Here is a 15,537-nt window from a genome sequence, read left to right as displayed (position 1 = left end):
CTTCTCCATCCTGTCTGTGCACTGGAATCTCCTAAGGAGATTGTAAAAATATCAATGCCTGGAGCCCACCTCCAGAGATTTTGATTTAATTGGTCTGCAGTGACACCAGGGTGATGGGATTGTTAAAAGTTTTCCCGGTTTTTCTAAATGTGCAGCCAGGGTTTAGACCCACTGCATGGGTCTCGAGTCTAGAGCAGAGGGTCTGACATGCCATGAAGCAACAGAATAATCTGGAGGACTGGTTGCATCATAGACAGTGCTCCACTCCCCAGCAATGTGGCTACTGAAGCAAGTCTGGGTGAGACCCTGGAACGTGCATATCTAACAACCCCAGGTGACACTAATGCCACTGGACCTGGGGCCATGCTTTGAAAGCCTCTAAAGGAACCAATCAAATAATTGGTCAAGGTTTAATCCTCTGCCATCATGAATTTCCCACCAAGTTTTATCTCTCACGCCTCAGTTTCTCCCTGTGAATAAACACCCACCATTCTCATGAAAAGTGTGCAAACAAATTAGGACTGTGTCTTAGCAACAGATTTCTCAGTTGAACCAGAAGCTATGCCACTGTGGTGACAGGTGCTCCTTAGCTGCCGAACTCAACTGGAAAAAATAATTATATTTTTTTCTGATCCTTCAGATTCTGAAAGCTGACATAAATGATAAATTATAGACCTCTTCACCTGTTGGAATGAGCTCCGCTCTGCCCTAGGAGTTCTAGTGGCCCCTCAAGATTGAAAATAAAGGAGATGGAGACATTGATCTACTTATTGCTCAAATGACATCCCTAAAAATAAAGGCACATTTGTTATAGGAAACATGTGTTGCTCTACATTGCAGGGGGGCAATTACAAGACAAAATATCAAGTTATTTCAGTTAAGGAAGCTTTTTTCTTTCCGATTGGATGACTTAATACTCGTCTACTTCCCTTCAGTAAAAATCTGTAATAGGTAAATGGGAAATGTGCCCAGTCATGACACTCTAATATCCATGCATTAATAAATGGCCCTATCTTGCTTATTCATCAACTGGATTCAACAAATATTTGCTGGATGCCTGCACTGTGGCAGGAGAAATTAAAATTTTAATATAAGGCAATACTGCCCTCAATAACAATGACAAGAACAACAGTAGTTAATTTATTGGAGACTTACAATGATTCAGATACTGTGCTAAACATTTAATATAGATTATCTCATGATGAAGTAGGTGCTATAATTATCTCCTATTTTGTAGCTGAAAACTTAATTGCAGGGAAGAAAAAGTAACTTGCCTAGGCTTGCTCAAGTTCGCACTACTGTTAAGTATGTGAGCAAATAATTGAACCCGGGTTTGCTCTCATCCAGACTTCATGTTTTAAAACGCTTTTTAGGTGGGTATTGCCTTTTCCAGGAGCTGTTTTACTGGTATGATCCCACAAGTGAATGTTGCTGTTAAGTTGCTAAGTCATATCCTACTCTTTGCGACCCCAGTGACTGCAGCATGCCAGGCTTCTCTCTCCTTCACTATCTCCTGGAGTTTGCTCAAATTCATGTCCATTGAGTCGATTATACCATCCAACCATCTGTCGCCCCCTTCTCCTCCTGCCCTCAATCTTTTCCAGCATTAGGTTATTTTCCAATGAATTGGCTCTTTGCGTCAGGTGTCCAAAGTACTGGAGTTTCAGCTTTAGCATCAGTCCTTCCAGTGAGTATTCAGGGTTGATTTCTGTAGAATTGACTGATTTGATCTCCTTAGTCCAAGGGACTCACAAGAGTCTTCTCCAGCACCACAATAGGTGAACATATTACTGTCAGAGGAGAAAGACACACAGTTCCTGTGGGAACCCAAATAAGGACAAGCTGTACAACTCCTGGGATGTCTTCCACCATGCACTCTAAGGAATGGCACCCCTGAAGTGTATGATGTGGTGGGATTCTTTACGGGGTGATACCTAAGATGAGCTCCACTGAATGAGAGCTGTCCAGGCAAATGGAAAAATGAGAAATGACTATGCACATGAAGAACTGCAATCACTAAGAAGAAGGCTATAGAGTGAAAGAGAGTGGACCCTGGGGACAGGCAGAGATGGGCAGTGATCAGATCCCTGATGTGCACGCTTATCATTGCAGGATGTTTGGGCATTTTCCCAAAGGTGGGGAAGGAGCCATCAAAGCATTGAGGTAAAGAGGAGTCATGTGCTCAGGTCACCAGAACTGGAGTAAGAAGGAATTGCAGGAGGACTTCCCTGGCAGGGGGCATCCCTGGTGGCTCAGATGGTAAAGAACCTGCCTGCAATGCAGAAGACCCAGGTTCAATCCCTAATCCAGGAAGATCCCCTAGAGAAGGGAATGGCTACTCACTCCAGTACTCTTGCCTGGAGAATTCCATGGACAGAGAAGCCTGACGGGCTAGTTTCATGGGGTCACAAAGAATGGGATGCGACTGAGCAAAGTGACTTTCCCTGGTGGCCTGGTAGTTAAGATTTCACCTTCTGATGTAGGGTGTGTGAGTTCAATCCCTGGATGGGGAGCTAGGGTCCCACATGCCTGAGGGCCGTGAAACCAAAACATTTTTTTTAAATGAAAAAAAAAAAAGAAGAAGTACTATTGTAACAAATTCAATACAGACTTTATAAATCATCCACTTCAAAACAACTAACGAACAAACAACAAAGAGTGAATTGCAGGGCCTGAGACCAGGCACAAGAGATGGCAAACACTTACTTTAAGGGAGAAAATGTAAGTATGGATAGAAAGGATGTTTGGTGAGAGAGTAAGAAAGTAAAATCTATAGGAATTAGAGACTAAATGGATTCACAGGCTCAGTGAGGAAGAGGTTAAGAATGATACCTAAATTTTCAGATTACGTAAATAGGCAATATGATGTGCTTTTCCCCAAGGCAAGGAACTTGGGAGAGATGTGGATTTGAAGCTCTTGTTTAGTTAAGTTTTGTTTTCTTTGAGCCAGAGTGGTTAGTTTTACACTTGTTCATCCTGAGCTAAACTGATTCCCTTGTGCCTCACTTCCTTCATCAGCAAAGTGTATACTGTGGATTGGATTACGATTTTGAAATCAGACTCCCATGCGTCTCCCTAGTACCTTTTCCAATGAATTCCTGTCTGAGCTAAATTGCAAGGTTAATTTAATTCATGCAAACGTGTGTTCCGTCATTTCTTGCTCAGCAAAGAGGCTGTTGAGGGCCCCATTACTATGCTGCTCACACACCTCCACCATCTCGCCCTCCATTCCTTCGTCCCACCCTGGGTCCTCTATAAGCTAATTGGGCACCTTGTTCCAGGGGTTACTCCCCCGTCATCTCAAGCCCATCTCTCCTAGCCATTCCCCGACCCCCATGCCTCCGCTGTTCCTGACTGTTTACTGCTCTGTCTGCCAGCTTTAAGCTGCTGTGTTTTCCATTCCTGACATCTGGATCTTGTTCCTGCTTCCTGGCAGCAAGACCTCCGCATAATTTATACCCTTGCCACAAGAAAATGAAGGTGAGGCTGAAGCTCGAAGGAGGCTAATGCTGGGGAATGTGATGGAAATCTAAAACCACGATGCTTCCAATTAAACCAAACAAGTCTCACTGTAGCCCTGGAGATTCCAGCCCGAGTACAATGCTTTGCAGACAACATTCAGCCCAGGTTCTTGAGTGGAGTAAACCTCTCTAGGAGAGAAATGCTATCAGTGGCATGCTTAGTTATCCAAGAACCCTGTTTGCAAGGCCAGATTTCCCAGTCCTTTTACTGACAGGCATGATCTCTTCTTAGCAAGGGATTCATCTGAGTTGTCAGCAACACCATTCATGTCTGAGGCTAACCGCAGGGGGCATGTGCAGAATTTATTCCTATCAATACCTAAAAGAGGCAAGGTGAGGGTGAGGGTTGGCTTCCCCAGTGACTCAGCTGGTAATGAACCTGCATGCCTATGCAAAAGACGCAAGAGATGCAGGGTTGATCGCTGGGTCGGAAAGATCCCCTGAAAGAGGAAATGGCAACCCGCTCCGGTATTCTTGTCTGGAGAACTCCAGGGACAGAGAAAGAAGCCTGGTGGGCTACAGTCCACGAGGTCACAAAGTGTTGGATAGGACTGAGCAAATACACAAACACAGCTGAAAGAGCATCTGATGCTCTTTTCTCTTTCCTAGAGTGAGAGATTTTCACTTAAATTGGGCCGTTATGGGTCAAAGTTCCAACACGATCTTAGAAAAGCAGCCTTACTTACACATCAGCTTTGTCCACCTCCAGTGGCTAATTTGGGGTGAAATTTTTCCCATTTAACTCAGCAGAAGGCATCAGTAACTAATGGGTTGTGAGATTTCTCACAGTGGGACCCTTTATTAAATATTATAAAATGCTGCTGGAAGTTTTCTGCCATTCCAGAGTCATGTATTATAATGTCCTTCTTTCTAAAATAGCTCAATTACGTTGACAAAGCCCATGTACATTATTGCAACATCACGCAGTCTAAAATGTGGCTTTGTTTTGGATGTAGCACCATTCTAGGAACTAATAATGATTTTAATCTCTGCGGTTTATTTAAATGTTTGATATGTGCCGGTCACACTGTTAAAGCTCATGACATACATGTTTAATCAGTATAAAATTCCTGAAAGGAGGCTTTCATTCAAATTTACAAATGAGGTTCAACTTAGTATTGTGCTAAAGTTAAAGGAGGTTAAATGACTAGCACACAGCCACTCAATACTTAATCTTTATTCTGGTAGCGCGGGAACAACTTTAAATAAAAAAATATGGGATCAAATTATTATTATACTTTTTTTTTTTTTTTACCCAGGACCTCCATATTTTCTGTTGCTTGTTTCCTTTTTGGTATGGGGATTTTTTTTCCCCCCTACTTTATCCTCGAATACAAAAACAGGAGAATTCTAGATTCAGTACCTTAGCCTGAGTCAAAGAAAATAAGTAACTGTAACACATGTTCCTCTGCTACTTCTGAAGAATAAAGTGGAGATAAAATAAATTGTGTGTACAGCGTACCTTTAGGTCCTTGGAGACAAGGATTTAGAAAGGGACATGCCATTTCTTCTTTTCCTCTACTTCCGTGCCTTTTTTAAAAAGAAGCTGATGAACTAAAAACATATGCCAGAGGGACAGAATAAGACCAGCAAAATAATGTTAGTAGCTGAAAGTTCTGTTTCATTGGGCCCCAGAGAAGGATAAACCCCAAATACGCCCTCCCTATCCCCTGGTAGAAGGCAGCCTATTTTGTGTGAGTGGTAAATGGAAATCAATGCGCTGCTCACGGAGCACTGCAATCTCTTTACCAACACGCATTCAAATTCTTGTCTGAGAAGTCCCATGGACAGAAGAGCATGGCGGGCTACAGCCCATGGGATCGCAAAGAGTCAGACATGACTGCGCATGCACGCACGCACACAGCAAGCGCCGAGGGGATGGAAACTGATACCTCTCCTAATTCTGAAGCCCAGATGCTTTGCAGCAGGACAGAGACCAGGCAGCTACAACACAGCTCTTCAGGAGACGCTGCTGGCCTAGGTTCCTCGGAGCTTGCTGGAGCCTGAGCTTTCCTCTTCTCCCCCAAGCCATGTCCTACTGCCCCAGGGCGACATGTTTCCTGACCCCTGTGTGGAGCTCCTGAAGATGAACATTTCAATGCCTCCTGTTAGTTGATTGTTAAGGCTGTCTGCTCTTCTGGGCTTCTCCACTTACATACCTTTTCTCTGGCTGGAGCCTTGTGATTTCTAACAAATCTTCTCAGCCCCTCTACTCTGTTCTGGCAAAGATAATCTTCTCTAGATTGACTCACATGCCTTTGTGCTGGTCAGTTTTACTTTGAACATCCTCCTTTATCTCCTAGCTACATTTCAAAGCTCTGTGACTTTGCTTTGATTTTGTTAATTCTAAAATAAATGGAAATGGCAGTATGTACAAGCACAGAATTTGAAAGAGTTTTGAGTCAAAGTTCCCTCCTGGCCCCTCTTATGTAATGCCCTTCTAGAGGAAACCACTGTTCTGGTCTACTCATCTTAAACTTTGTATAAATAGAAGCATAGAATATGTACTTCTTAATGTCTAACTTATTTCACTAAACATGTTCCTGAAATTGGTCTGTGTTTTTGAGTATATCTGTAGTTGATTGCTACTGTCTTTAAGTTTTTATTGTTGAATTGTATTCCAGTGTATGAATATGCCAACAGTGTGTGTTTCTGGGCTTTTGGATCCAACATCTGCAGCATATTTCCTTATCTTCTAACAAACAAGAGAGACATAAAATGGAAGTTCAGGACAATAGGAAAGGGAACATAAGATAAGTGTGATGTGAGAGCTATGCCATTAGTTAATAAAAACTGCCTTTCTTTTGCTCTGTCTAGTGACCTTCAAACATAGAAAACCCACCAAGTCTTCAATTTCACAAGGAAGAATATAAAAGAGTCCATAATCAGTCCTGTAGACCTTGAAAGAAAGAATGTTTCTCTACTAGTTTATTGTTAGTGCAAGAAAAACCTTTAGTCATCATTCAAGTACAACTCAAATGGTATCTTCAGTCTCTAGCATTTCCATAACCTTAAGGGAGAAGACTCCTGAGAGTCCCTTGGACTGCAAGGAGATCCAACCAGTCCATTCTGAAGGAGATCAGCCCTGGGTGTTCTTTGGAAGGAATGATGCTAAAGCTGAAACTCCAGTACTTTGGCCACCTCAAGCAAAGAGTTGACTCATTGGAAAAGATTCTGATTCTGGGAGGGATTGGGGGCAGGAGGAGAAGGGGACGACAGAGGATGAGATGGCTGGATGGCATCACTGACTCGATTGACATGAGTCTGAGTGAACTCCGGGAGTTGGTGATGGACAGGAGGCCTGGCGTGCTGTGATTCATGGGGTCGCAAAGAGTCGGACACGACTGAGTGACTGAACTGAACTGAACTGAACTGAACTGAAGGGAAAGTTACTCAAGCCCTCATTTGTGTTCCTACAACTCACAGGAACCTTGGTTTCAGTTTTTACTGAAAAACTTTGTTTCATTCTTTACTACATGGGTTTCTTCACAGACTTGACTTCACTTTCTACCAAAGAAATTATACAACTCCTTAAAGAAAAGGTACCTTCTGGCACCTGGCACAATTATTACACACATGATGTAAATGAGTATACAAGTGGATGACTGCCTGGATGGATGGATGGATGGGTGGATGGATAAAAAGATGGATGGATGGATGGATGGATGGATAAAGAGATGGATGGATGGATGGATAAAAAGATGGATGGATGGATGGATAAAAAGATGGGTGGATGGATGGATGGGTGGATTGATGGATAGATGGATAAAAAGATGGGTGGATGGATGGATGGGTGGATGGATGGATAGATGGATGGATGGATGGATAAAAAGATGGGTGGATGGATGGATGGGTGGATGGATGGATGGGTGGATGGATGGATACATGGATAAAAAGATGGGTGGATGGATGGATGGGTGGATGGATGGATAGATGGATGGATGGATGGATGGATAAAAAGTTGGGTGGATGGATAGATGGATGAATGAATGGATGAAAGGGTAGATGGATGAATCGGTGAATGGATGAAACAATATGTGTAGAGGGCTGTATTGCTTATAAACTGAATGAACTGTCTGGTCTTTTGCAAGCTCCAGAAGTATCATGACATTGCTTTCTCCACCTCTCCTGCATTCTCATTAGTCCCAGGAGTTTATATTATTCCACCTGCCAATATGCAAATGTCTCAGTACCATCTAGAGCAGGTAGAACCTCCTAACCACCAGAAATGGGCTTCCTAATGCTTTGAGAAATATTTCCATAAGAGTCAGTGCTTGTGTGGAGTTACTGTTAATCTACAACCATGTAGCGCAGGAGACAATCTTGACTCAGTGGAAGACTTCCAGGTAAAGGACAGGCCTGAGTACTGAGTGAGTGACAGTGCTTCTGCTGTCAGCAGGAGGCTGCTTAAATATAGCCACACAGGTAACTGAAAGGTGATGTTGGGCCTAAGGGGGAGCTTTGTAATGCTACAAGCGGCATCTAGTGTTCAGCTGTTTCTCACCCACCTCTCAGATGGTCCCAGCAGGAAACGAATCTGTGACTGTCATGTTTACAGTTAATTAATGTTTATTTATATTTTTAAACAAGGCTTTCACCTACCATGCTTTAAAATAAATGTTCTGCTCTTCAATTAGAGGTTGTCAGAGCGGAGAGGAATCCTGTTTGTTACGGATGGAATGTGTGTATGCTTAAAATGCGTATCAGGGTGGAAACTCTTTTTCTGTACGTCTCTCTCTCTCTCCTCCCAGAGGCTGAGGCTTCCTACTTAGAGAGACATACTTTTCAAGATCTTGACTTCAAGACTGGGGCTCTGCTGTGCACGAGGCCCCGGGTAGGGACTTTCCAAGTGGTGCTAGTAGTAAAGAATCCAAGCCAATGCAGGAGATACAGGTTCAATCCCTGGTTTGGGTAGATCCCCTGGAGTAGAAAATGGCAACCCACTCAAGTATTCTTGCCTGGAAAAGTCCATGGGCAGAGGTGCCTGGCAGGCTGCAGCTCATGGGGCAGAGTTGGACAGGACTGAGCACACACATGCAGGCCATGAAGTTACTTCCAGAGGGTAGACAGCAGGTTACAGTGTCTCCTTGGATGGAGAATTAGCATGAAAACATGGCACATTTTGACCAGCGTAGAATAAGTGTTCTTAAGGGAAAAGCATGTGCTTTGTTCTTTTGCAATAAAGCACTGACTCAACAAGCCTGAAGTATGTAAACCCTATATTCTCCAAAGAAAGGTCTGACCCTGGACTGGCTCCTGGGAGCTCACCTTGACATCTGTGGAATATCCTGATAGATAAGAGTGTCTTTCTTTACCTGGGACCTTGGGCCACGTTAGAAGGTTGATGCCATGTGATATATGGTGGGGTTCTTGGGCCACAAAGTGTCAGCTTGACCTCTGAAGAGCCTGAAGACTAACTAAGATTAGCCACGTGGACACCAAGGCCTCAAAATGACTCCTGAGGACTTCCCTGGTGGCTCAGTGGTTGAGAATCCACCTGCCAATGAGGGGAATAAGGGATTGATCCCTTGTCCGGGAAGATCCCAATATGTCTCGGAGGAGCTAAGCTCACATGCCACAACCACTGAAGCACGTGCAGCTAGGGCCCATGCTCTGCAACAAGAGAAGCCGCCACAGTGAGAAGCCCAAACTCTGCAATTAGAGGGTAGCCCTCACTTGCCGAAACTAGAGAAAGCCTTCACAGCAGGAACAAAGACCCAGCACAGCCAATCTATAACGACCCTTGATAAAAACCCCGGTGGCTCAGGGGAGCGTCCTTGTCTGGCAACATTCTCCCTGTGATCACACGTCGTAGATGGAGAATTAAGCATTGTCCATACAACTGCCCTGGGAGCAGACACTGGACTTAACACATCCCTCAAAGAATAAGTGATGAAGAGAGAAGGGATTCCAGGGTGGAAAGCCAGATCGACTCTACTTCCTGGTGAAGCCAGGGAAATCATCTGACCTGTTAATGTTTTTGAGGTTCAAGTCAGCTTCTAAATTAGACATTCATCCATTGTTTCACTGGATACTCATTGAATGTGTCACTGTTTTAATCATATAGTGTATGGTCAAAAAGTGGTTAATGGTGGAGATGATTGTTTGAATTGGTCCATGTGTGAGCTTCTGCAAATTAGTTTAAGCTCCTTCCGTGAGGTAAGCACTCGAAATCTGCACATATGCCCTCTGTGCTTTTGCAGATAGATATGTTCATAGTTTGTAGCCCATAAATGATTATTTTCATACAGTTACGTGGCTAGTATTACCTCCTATCTTATCTTGAGCCTAAGCCTCTGAATGTTGTTTTTCATCAATTGCTCATTTACTATAAGCTCTAGAGAAAAGCCTACATATGAAAGTGCCTAGAACGGTGACAGAATCATCTTTGGAACTTAATAAGTACTAGTTGAATATGAATCTGAGCATTAGAGAATATTTTACTATTTCATAAGACATATACATTTTCTTTATTGATGAATAACTGGAAAAAAAAAAAACTAAAGACCCAGGAAATGGGATGAAATACAATTATTTGCCCAGTTTTCAGCAATGAATATTGAACTCCTGGTTTGCTCTTGTTGTCAGTTAAATGGTTTCCCAAAAAGATACACTCAATCTCTAATTCCCAGTACCTATGTATGTGACTCTATTTGGAAAAAGATTCTTTGCAGATGTAACCAAGTTAAGAGGAGCCCATACTGAATTAGGGTGGGCCCTGCTTCACTGTGGGCTTCCCAGGTGGCTCAGTGGTAAAGAATCTGCCAGCTGATGTAGGAGGTACGGCTTTGATTCCTGTGTTGGGAAGGTCCCCTAGAGAAGGAAAGAGCAACCCACTCCAGTGTTCTTGCCTGGGAAATCCCATGGACAGAAGAACCTGGTGGTCTACAGTCCACGGGGTCACAAAGAGTCAGACATGCCTGAGCATGTACACATTAGTCCAGGGACTGCTATGCTAAGAAAAGAGAAATTTGAACACAGACACACAGAGAGTGAAGATGGCCCTCTGAAGACAGAGGCTTGTGCTCCCACACGCCAAGGATGCTAAGGACTGCTGGCAATCACCAGAAGCTAGGACGAGGCAATGAAGGCTTCTTTCCCAGAGTCTTTGGAGATATTAGGGGCTGCTGACATCTTAATTTCCAGACTTCTAGACTCCAGAAATGTGAAACATAGACTGCTGATGTTGTTGTTTTTAATCTATACAGTTGTGGTGTTCTGCTATGTCAGCCTTAGGAAATGAATATGCCCCCTTACAGCTTGGCATACACAGGTCTTGGGCTTGTGTCTGGTTTTCCTGCCTGGGCAGAAAGTACTCTGTCCCTGGAAGGTGGAAGGAGCCAGCCAAGAATGTGAACGCAGAAGGAAGTGACTCACCGTGGGTCTCCGACCGATGCTGCCCAGGTAGTGGAGGAGTCCTTTGGCATGGTAGATTGTGGGCTGCAGATGAGCGCTGGGAGACAGCCACTGTCTGTTCAAGTCCTCGCCTCTCAGTGAGCATCTGTGACTGCGGGAACAAACAACAAGCAAATAAATACACATTTAGAGGAAAATAACTTGAGAAAATAAAGCTTGAAAAGACAAACAATTAAACTAATGAATCCAACTTCCTTCTGACTTCTGCTCAATTGGCATCCATTGAAGATGCCCAGAAAGATGCAGATCCCACTGTGTCGTGATTATTTACAGCTCCCCAAAGAACTGGAAACCGCATTTAACTTGAGTCAGGGTCACCAGAGTTTGAAGATGAAGTCTGGGAAATATTGTTCTCTGCTACCTACTTCTGAGGAGAACAAATTCAATAAATTTCTCTAGACTCTTCAGTTCCGCAAATAATCATTATTAATAATAAGTTGAGATCAATATATCATGCTGGGCATGTTACACATGATCTTTCTAGCTGGCCCAATAATTCTGCCAAGTGGATATTATTTCACCCCAGTGAAGACAATGACACTTATAGAAATGGTTAAATAAATGTCCCCAAATCACATAACGTAGAGTTAGGCTTTCCATCCACGTCTGTTTCCATCTGAGAAACAGCATAGGGTCTTTCTCCTATCACGTTAACTCTACCCTATCCATATAGATGCCACAGAAAGCTTGACATTTACTCAGAGAGCTGGAAGGTCATTTTCAGAGACATCATCATGGATTATTAGCTCTAGAAATGAGTTCAAAAATCATACTTGGCCTCCTTTGGGAAAAGAGGATGTTCACATTTGAAAGTATTAAGTCTCTCTACAAAGGTGATGCAGCTGGTTAGCGAGAACAGTGACTGCAATTCAGAGGGAAGGAAGCTGAGATGCTGGGTGGTGGGTAAAGGGAACCTTAAAAGCCCAGGTCCACCAGCGATTACCAATGGCCGCCCCTTCTCTAGGGAGGCAGCCAGAAGTCCTGCTGAGATGTTATTTATTCAATAGGCTGACAATCAAGGTACCAGAGATTAAGACAAAGAAGAGCAGCATCTCCGTCAGCTGGTCCTCCCAACCTCCCTACCCCAATCCCTACTACCACCTCCTGCTGCCCTTGTCCTTCTCTTTTTTCAAACATACTTTTATTTAATTATTTATTTTTGGCTGCCCTGAGTCTTTGCTGCTTTGCTCAGGCTCTTTCTAGTTGCAGGGAGAGGGTGCTATTCTTCACTGCTGTGCGAGAGCTTCTCGTGACCTGGTGGCTTCTCTGCAGGGAACAGGCTCTATGTGTCCTGGCTTCAGTACCTGCAGCACGTGGGCTCAGCAGTTGTGGCGCGTGGACTTTTCTGCTCAATAGTATGGAACCCACGTCCCCTGGATTGGCAGACAGATTCTTTACCACTGAGCCACCAGTGATGTCCTACCCTTGTCCTTCTGTGCTTCAACTTAATCAAACTGCACACCACTCTCCCTGAGAAATTGTGCCTGCTGGTCTCATTGCCAGGACTCCCCAGAGCTTCATCCCTTACCTCTTCAACATTCAGGGGTCAGTTTTTCAGGGAAACCTTCCCTGATCCCCAGACCCTTATGTTCTGCTGCTACTAAATATATTGCAACACCATTCTCAGAGTTCTCATAGAATCTTTTTCAACAGTTTTTATTCAATTTATTTTTGTTTCTTTCACCTTTGTTGTTAAACTGTAAGCTTCCTGGGGACAGAAACAGTTTCTTTGTTACCATCTAGACCCAAATATAGTAACTGTGTCAGAGTTGGTATTAGTAAATACTTTGGAGTGAAAAATGTACTAACATTTAAATGTAGAATCAGATAATTTTTATGTTCAAAGAAAAAACACTATTTTCAATAAATCTTGGAGGTGGAAGGAAAAAGGTTCAGTCTCCTCCTTTCAGCACTTTTTAATCTCGTGTTTCTGAAATTATCTTAAATATTAGTTTCCAGCTGCTTGTCAGCCCCTGTTACAGCTTGCTGGAAACAGAAAATCTTTAGATTAATCATTTATCCTGATTTCACCACTAAAATATTTTGACTTGAGAAATGGTAGGTTTGTTGCATCTCTCTATGACTTTTATTCTTTCCTTGCTTTACACCCCCCAACGTCCTCTTTTTAATAGCAATGACATTTAGAAATAGGGTTTCTGCCTGGTGACCAAGGACGAAGATAAAATACAAAGCAGATCTTTCGAAAGAAGCAAATAGCAATGGAAAGAAGCTGGTGTCTCAGACTTTCTCCTAAGCCTATCTGCTGTGTTGAAATGAATTTCTTTTCTCAAATCAAGGTACTTGCCAGCACAACATCCCAGAGCCTCAGAATTTTCTCTAACTGCTCTGTGATTCTGCCTTGACGTGGATTCTCATCAACACTGTTTTTTTCTTTTTTTTTTTATTTTGTAACATCAAAAGTAATGAAATCAGTGGAGGCCCCTTAAAAGTATTTCTGTTTGTAGCAATAAAAATGCAAGCTTTCTCTGTGACCAGTAGCCAGCAATTCCATGCAACTCTCTGCCTCTGCTTTCCTTCTGCTCCACAGAGATCAAGTTTTAGAGCAATGTCCACAAGGAAAAGACTCAGAGGTTTACAGTGGCAGATATACTGTTCTAGGCAACAGTTCTTCAAAATGTAGGGGCGGGGTGGAGTTTTGTGCTGCAATCAGAATAAGCCTGAGTGTTGGTTAAAAAGATCGAGTCTCTACTCAGCTTTGTCACCAGATAAGGGGATTGATCTTCTGAGAGTCAATACTGTCATATGCAAAAGAATATAGATATTCCTACCCTACCTCTCAGGGTTATTCTGACGGGTAAATGAAACGATCTCTGTTTTAGATATCTCCATGGAGAAACTACGTAACTCTTTCTCCACCACTGTCTACATCCAGGCCATGTCTACATCTATATCCACATGCATAATCTCTCTTTCTATCTGTATCTACAGCTTCGTCTTCAACTATAATGCTCAGGGATGCAAAGCACCACTTGGATTATGTTCATTCATCCTTTATCTCATCCTTACACTTTTCCTTATGAATAATCATCAGAGAACTGTATGCATTTCAATTGGAAGGGAGAAGAATCTTGACTGGGAACCTCAAATAAGAGGCAGTGGTTAGTTTTTAAATTCAAACTGACTTGAACACATTTAAGAGTGGAAACCATCAGACTGAAGAGAAAGAGAGTTATCTAAGGAATGGTACAGATGAGGCTGTTTGCAGGGCAAGAATAGAGACAGACTCAGAGAACGAATGTGTGGACACGGTAGGAAGGGGAGGGTGAGACAAACGTGGAGAGTGGGATTGACATATATGCAGTACCATGTGTTAAAGAGAAAGCTAGAGGGAAGCTGCCATAAAGAACAAGGAGCTCAGCTCAGTGCTCTGTGATGACCTAGACGGGCAGGATGGTGGGGGAGGCTGAAAGGGGAGGAACATGTGTACATGTATAGATGATTCACTTTGTTGAATAGCAGAAACTAACACAATGTCGTAAAGCAATTTCCAATAAAAAATAAAATGTTGTCTAAGGAAAAAAAAAATGCAGGGATATAACAATATAAATTGCTGAACAGACTATTTAATAGTCCCAAGCAGGCCATTAAATTGTACCAAGGGAAGGATGGCTTCTGAGATCAACTAGGTGTGCAGATTTGGGGAGAAACTGGACTCATTTGAGACTTAAGCAAGTATTTTCTCCTATTCGTTGGGGAAAAAATTTGCTGGTTTTTCAGGGGAGGAGACAGCAATGCATTCCTTAGGTCTATCTGGGTGGCATGAACTTGGGAAACCCGTATGTATTTGTATTCAGTGTTCTCTGTGTGGCTGTGGTTTTGAGAGTATCTCTGTGTGTGCTTATGGCTTCAGCAGTTCCTAGATTTCCGCAATTTCACATTATTACAACAAGTACTACACCTAACTTGAGTGCTGCTCCTTTTAAAGCAAATCCATTTTCTTCCAATCTTCAAATCCATTTAGCATTTTGCGTTAATGACATCAGCGATTCATGCAGTCGGAGGAACTGCTGTCGCTCTTCCTAGGGATTTGTTTTAAGCATTTGAAGATGAAATGCACCCCATCTTATTATCTACTGTAGCATTTCTGAAATGACAGCTGCTGCCTCTATGTGGAGAAAATTAGCAGATGGACAGCTATGACTGGCTGGCAATAAATTCAGCGCCTCTAATTTCTGAAAAGGGGTCATCCCTCAAATAGAGTTTGAAGTCCTGCTTTGCTTCTAACGAGTGGAAAATGGTCAGCATTGCTATCTTTTTTTCCCCACTGAAAAACTGCAGACTTACAGAGGGGGAAAGAAATACTTCCTTTTGATTTTCACAGAGGAAGTCATTTAACTCAAATAGTCCTCCCCATTTTTTTTTTTTTTAAAGCAAAAGCATTGGTTTAAGAGAGTGTCAAACAGAGTGAAGTAAGTCAGAAAAAGAAAAACTTCATATATGAATGCAGATATGTGGAATCTATGAAAATGTTATAGATCAACTTATTTGCAAACCAGAAATAGAGACAGATGCAGAGAACAAGCATGGATACCAAAGGGGATAAAAGGGGGAGACAGGAAGAGGTGGGAGATTCGGATGG

At 42.8% G+C, this 15,537-nt stretch overlaps 1 protein-coding gene across 1 annotated transcript in view; it reads right to left on the bottom strand.

Annotated features, from left to right (window-relative positions):
* The window catches only part of AGBL1 (AGBL carboxypeptidase 1), an 844,803-nt gene that overhangs the window by 318,847 nt on the left and 510,419 nt on the right, over positions 1-15,537 (bottom strand). Inside the window, exon 20 of the mRNA XM_052659506.1 lies at positions 10,899-11,028. Within this exon, the coding sequence (XP_052515466.1) occupies positions 10,899-11,028 (130 nt within the window). The remainder of the gene's footprint in view (positions 1-10,898; positions 11,029-15,537) is intronic.

This window comes from Budorcas taxicolor, chromosome 21 (genome assembly GCF_023091745.1).
Source record: "Budorcas taxicolor isolate Tak-1 chromosome 21, Takin1.1, whole genome shotgun sequence".
Lineage (NCBI taxonomy): Eukaryota > Metazoa > Chordata > Mammalia > Artiodactyla > Bovidae > Budorcas > Budorcas taxicolor.
This window is presented reverse-complemented; position numbering and strand designations above follow the sequence as displayed.